This window comes from Fusarium oxysporum, chromosome VII, assembly GCF_013085055.1.
Source record: "Fusarium oxysporum Fo47 chromosome VII, complete sequence".
In the NCBI taxonomy this organism is placed as follows: Eukaryota; Fungi; Ascomycota; class Sordariomycetes; order Hypocreales; family Nectriaceae; genus Fusarium; species Fusarium oxysporum.
In genome coordinates this window covers 4,110,512-4,115,639 of record NC_072846.1, presented here as the reverse complement: position 1 = coordinate 4,115,639, position 5,128 = coordinate 4,110,512, and the positions used below count along the sequence as shown (strand labels likewise).

Here is a 5,128-nt window from a genome sequence, read left to right as displayed (position 1 = left end):
GACTAGTTTCTGACTAAGGCTTGTGTTGCCCGATTTTTACTGGTGGCCATGATGATGGGTGGGCCATTGGGAGTTGATAGAGTATTACGTAATGACAAAAGCGAGGTCAACAAAAAACATACAACAGCGGGGATTCGCTGGTCATCACCGACCCAACTGCTAATCTGCCGGTTAGTGGCTTGACTATGGGAGAGCGGACGGGGAGTCTTCCATAGTCAAGCTGGTCTTGGCTCCAAACTTTGGAGAATTCGCCGATGTTCATCCGGGCATCAGGTGGTCCATGATCGACACAGCTCCGGAAACCGGTCTCGATGTTCTTACGGTATCTTCTGCCGTTATATCCTCATCACCGTTATCGACCGTAGCATTATCCATCAGAAACGGTTCTAGTTGTAATAACGGTAATCGACCCACCTAGGCCTTACATCCACGCCCCCTCCTTTCACGCAGCGCTGGTTTCAGCTCACCCACTAGGTCACGCTACCGTTAGTGCCAAGCTCTTAATTCTGATCGTGGATGAAATGTGTATATCTAAGAAGAATTAAATATAAAACCTAAATTCTGAAAATTAAGATATTGTTGTCTAGTGGTATCATGTAATCATTTATTACGGTCTATATTTTTCTTGAAATCAAATCTCATGCTCTTAATTCTTGTGCTAGTATGTAGGTGGGTGTTTCGCTACCCAACTTCATCTCTCGCCTCACTTTATTGATTGGCTTAGATGATCACACGGGTGCCACTTCTCCATCTGGGATTGAGCCAGCCTACCTTAAACCCGCAGCTCGCACACGAGATAAATTCCCATTGAACACCTATCACAATCGACGCGCCCAGATTTTGGAGTTATCCCAGGTCAGAATTATTATCAATATATATACTTCATAGAAGACGTTGATTTCTACGTAGATAATTTTGACGTTAATGTTAACGGTAAAATAACTCATCCTTATGCCTAGGCTGATGGATGAATGTGGCACTATCCCTTGAGTTGTGTTGAGCCTCCCACCAGGTCACGGCAGGGGGTTACAGCCAATTAAAATGCATCAGTACAAAGGTACTTATTGCCCCCCCCTAATTTAGCCTATGATAGAAGTACCAGCAATCTCTCGAGTTACAAATCGCTACATCACACTGCTCACGTTCCCAATCTATTAAGAGGTTCCACCCATGTACCTCCTAGAAGATGGTGGGCATGTGGGGCCTGGTACGGCCGGGAGGTTCAACACAACTCAAGGGATAAATCCCTAGTAAAGGCAAAGCCCTGCAGAATTTGCTTTTGTTGCCTGAAGCGAGCACCAAAACTTGTCGTGCGGCTTGGCGATAAGCCATAAAAACTTGAACCACCATCGTTCTGCCACATGCCTAACATTATGACGTAGACGGTACCACCCGCTGGCTTGAACTGGGCGACCATTCAATCGCGACGTCGTCCCATTAGCTGACAATGGGTTTTCTTCTTCGTCTGCCATCCTTCAGAACAACATGCATTCTTTCCACCCTGCGCTTGCCGCGATGAACGCCAGTATGCCCATACAACATTCATAATTATTGTCGCGCAATCTCGATACACAATCGGATATCCCAGAATTCCAAACAGTCACAAGATTGGAGAGCCACGAACAATAGGGCGACAACCAAGAAAGACTGGAGGCATCAAATTCCGTACGTGTTTGCCTGGCCGTTCGCCAGATTTGCTTCTATTGGGAGACCTGGTGTCCAGCTGATGTATGGCCGTCTTTCATGCGTCGCCATTCGCTCCGCATCTGAGAGGCAGCGGCTTTAACATGGATTTCCTCGCCAATCATGTAGCTACAACGCCCAGTTTGCTGCAGGTTACTGCATCGAAGCGCCGTGAGGCTGACTGACGGGATTCTCATGCATCCTCAGAGCCTGACACATGCCCGCCGCCACTGAGAACATGCAGGCCTTACTTTATTCCTCCTCAAGCGCGCCTTTGTTGCGATTGTGTGTCCATACAACATCACGTCTTCCTCCCCGCTCGACACCGATCGCTTACTATGTCGGACCCCCAGAAGTACACGGTCGGCTGGATTTGTGCCGTCACCACCGAATTTGTCGCCGCGCGAGCCCTTTTTGACGAGAAACACGACCAACTCGAAACAATCGCCGATAGTGACAATAATAACTATGCTCTGGGGAAAATCGGGAAGCACAACGTTGTCATGGCTGTCTTGCCTAAATCTGAGTATGGCACGACCTCCGCCGCCACTGTGGCAAGGGACATGCTGCGCAGCTTTCCAAACATTCGTTTTGGATTGATGGTTGGCATCGGCGGTGGTGCTCCAAGCGCAAAGCACGATATACGACTTGGCGATGTTGTAGTGAGTGCCCGCGGCAATGGGAAAGGCGGCGTGTTCCAATATGACTATGGCAAGGCGATTCAGGAGCATGCGTTCGTGGCGACAGGGTCCTTGAACCAGCCGCCGCAATTGCTTCTGACAGCATTGAACGGACTCGAGGCTGAATTCGAGCTGGAAGGGCATCAGCTCAGCGCCCACATTGATAGGGCATTGGAACAATGGCCCCGCCTACGACAGAAGTATTCTCGGCCACCCCCAGCCAGCGATAGACTCTACTGGCCTGATGTTGTCCATCCGGACTCGTCGAAAGAATGCGACGACGTGTGCAGCGACGATCCCGCTTGCTTGGTGTATCGAAAAGAACGGGGCGAGCAGGAGGATGACCCTGCCATCCATTATGGGTTGGTCGCTAGCGCAAACCAACTGATGAAGGATGCACTTGCTCGAGACAAGCTGGCGGCTAGTATGGATGTCCTTTGTTTCGAGATGGAGGCGGCCGGCTTGATGAACCACTTCCCGTGTTTGGTGATCCGCGGAATATGCGACTACTCCGACTCGCACAAGAACAAGGTGTGGCAGGGCTTTGCGGCAATGATGGCAGCGGCGTACGCGAAGGATCTCCTACGCCAGATTCCTCCCAACAAGGTCGAGGCTGAGAAGCCCATTAGCGAAGTCCTCAGTTCTAGTTAGTATCACAATACCGGCTCATGCTTCCTCTCCTAACCTTAAATAGTCGAATCCATAGGAAATGAAACCAGACATGCGGTGATGAGCATGGCATCTGACCATCGTTTCGCCAAAATCGACCGCTGGCTGTCCCCGCCAGATTCTTCAACCAATGCCAACTTGGCAAGAAAACAACGTCATCCCGGCACTGGGGCCTGGCTTCTAAACAGTCCTGTCTTCCAGGAATGGAAACTTGGGACACGTCAACATCTATGGCTCTATGGTCTGGCAGGATGTGGCAAGACCATTCTAAGTACGACGATTCTTGATCATCTTCTGCGAATAGACAACCACACCACGCTTACCTTCTTCTTCGACTTTAGCGATCCCAGGAAGCAGAAACTGGAGAATCTCCTACGCTCGCTGGCAGTTCAGCTTTATCATACCGGGAACGAAGCGGCGAAAAGACTTGATAGTCTTTTTACTTCCCATGATGATGGACGGAGACAACCAGATGCGAATGCCTTATCAGCCTGTGTTGACGCAATGATACAAAATGCTGGAACAGTTTTCATTGTCATTGACGCTCTAGATGAGTGTACAGCGAGGGAAGAACTGCTGCAATGGCTGAAACATGTAGCATCCAGGAAGGCCCAGCTCATCGTCACTAGCCGGCCTGAAGCAGACTTTCAACGGGAGATCCCTCGCTTGTTCGATGAGCGTAACTGTGTCTTACTTGACAAGCAGGCTGTCAACGCTGACATACGCTCTTATGTTGAGGCAACGCTTGAGCAGAAGCGTGATTTCGTGGATAAGAAGTTACCTCCAAGTATTCTAGAGGAGATTCGTGACAAAATCGGGGATGGAGCCGATGGGATGTAAGCTTTGGTTTAGGTCATGTATAGAAGGCAAGATCTTTTCTGACGTTTGTCACAGGTTCAGATGGGCAGCTTGTCAACTTGATAGCCTTGCTCGGTGTTTAAGTCCAAGAGATATTAAGATAGCTCTTAAATCTTTGCCCCGCGATCTCAATGAGACATATCGCCGCATGGTCCAAAACGTACCGTCGGAATACAAGAGCAGCGCAATTCGTCTCCTGCAATTTCTCGTCTACACCAAGAGGCCTCTGACGCTAGCAGAAGCTATCGAAGTGATAGCTACCGAGATAGATCGAGAACCTCGGGGCTTCGATGTTGATGGCAGATTATCTCTGAAAGACGATATCCTACGATACTGCCCCAGCTTGGTGATAATCGCCGAAGTCACGAACTACGCTGAGACCGTAGAGGAACTTCATCTTGCCCACTTCTCTGTCAAAGAGTATCTTCTTGAGCAAGCCCAATTCAACCTCGAAAACGCCAGCATTGCTATCTCCAAAACTTGTTTGACATACCTCACCGATATCAGGGGCAGTGACAGCACGATCAGGCGTAATTTTCCGATGGCACTGTATGCAGCAAAGTCCTGGATGGACTACGCCGTTTTAGCCGAGACTTCTGAAGACATCGTCCGAACCACGGTTAACTTTTTACGGGACGAGACAACATTTCGACGGTGGTGTCACTTATACCAGGCCGACCGCAGATGGGAGGGTGAACCAGGACCTCCTAGAGCATCCAGACTGTATTATGCTTGTCTAAGTGGACTCGCAGGGGCCGCAAGAGATCTCACGACAGAGGGAGCTAATGTCAACGCGCAGGGAGGCGCGTACGGCAATGCTCTACAGGCTGCCTCGTTTCGCGGCAATTCGGAGGTTGTGCAACTACTGCTGGATAAGGGAGCCAATGTCAACGCGCAGGGCGGTGAGTACGGCAATGCTCTATATGCTGCCTCATTTAAGGGCAACCTAGAGGTTATGCAACTACTGCTGGATAAGGGAGCCAATGTCAACGCGCAAGGCGGTGAGTACGGCAATGCTCTATATGCTGCCTCATACAACGGCAACCTAGAGGTTGTGCAACTGCTATTAGACGAGGGAGCGGATGTCAACGCGCAGGGCGGCCAGTTCGGCAATGCTCTACAGGCTGCCTCATTTACGGGCAACCTAGAGGTTGTGCAACTGCTATTAGACGAGGGAGCGGATGTCAACGCGCAGGGCGGTGAGTACGGCAATGCTATACGGGCTGCCTTATTTCAGG

General features: G+C 50.1%; 1 protein-coding gene across 1 annotated transcript; it reads left to right on the top strand.

Moving 5' to 3' along the window:
• Window positions 1–2,021: 2,021 nt before the first annotated feature.
• Window positions 2,022–4,865, top strand: FOBCDRAFT_296543 (uncharacterized protein; the record flags this gene model as incomplete). Its single annotated transcript, XM_059611893.1, has 5 exons — window positions 2,022–3,009; window positions 3,058–3,868; window positions 3,927–4,677; window positions 4,789–4,792; window positions 4,831–4,865. The coding sequence occupies 5 exons, from the start codon at window positions 2,022–2,024 to the stop codon at window positions 4,863–4,865; spliced, it is 2,589 nt and encodes an 862-aa protein (XP_059465511.1).
• Window positions 4,866–5,128: the final 263 nt, after the last annotated feature.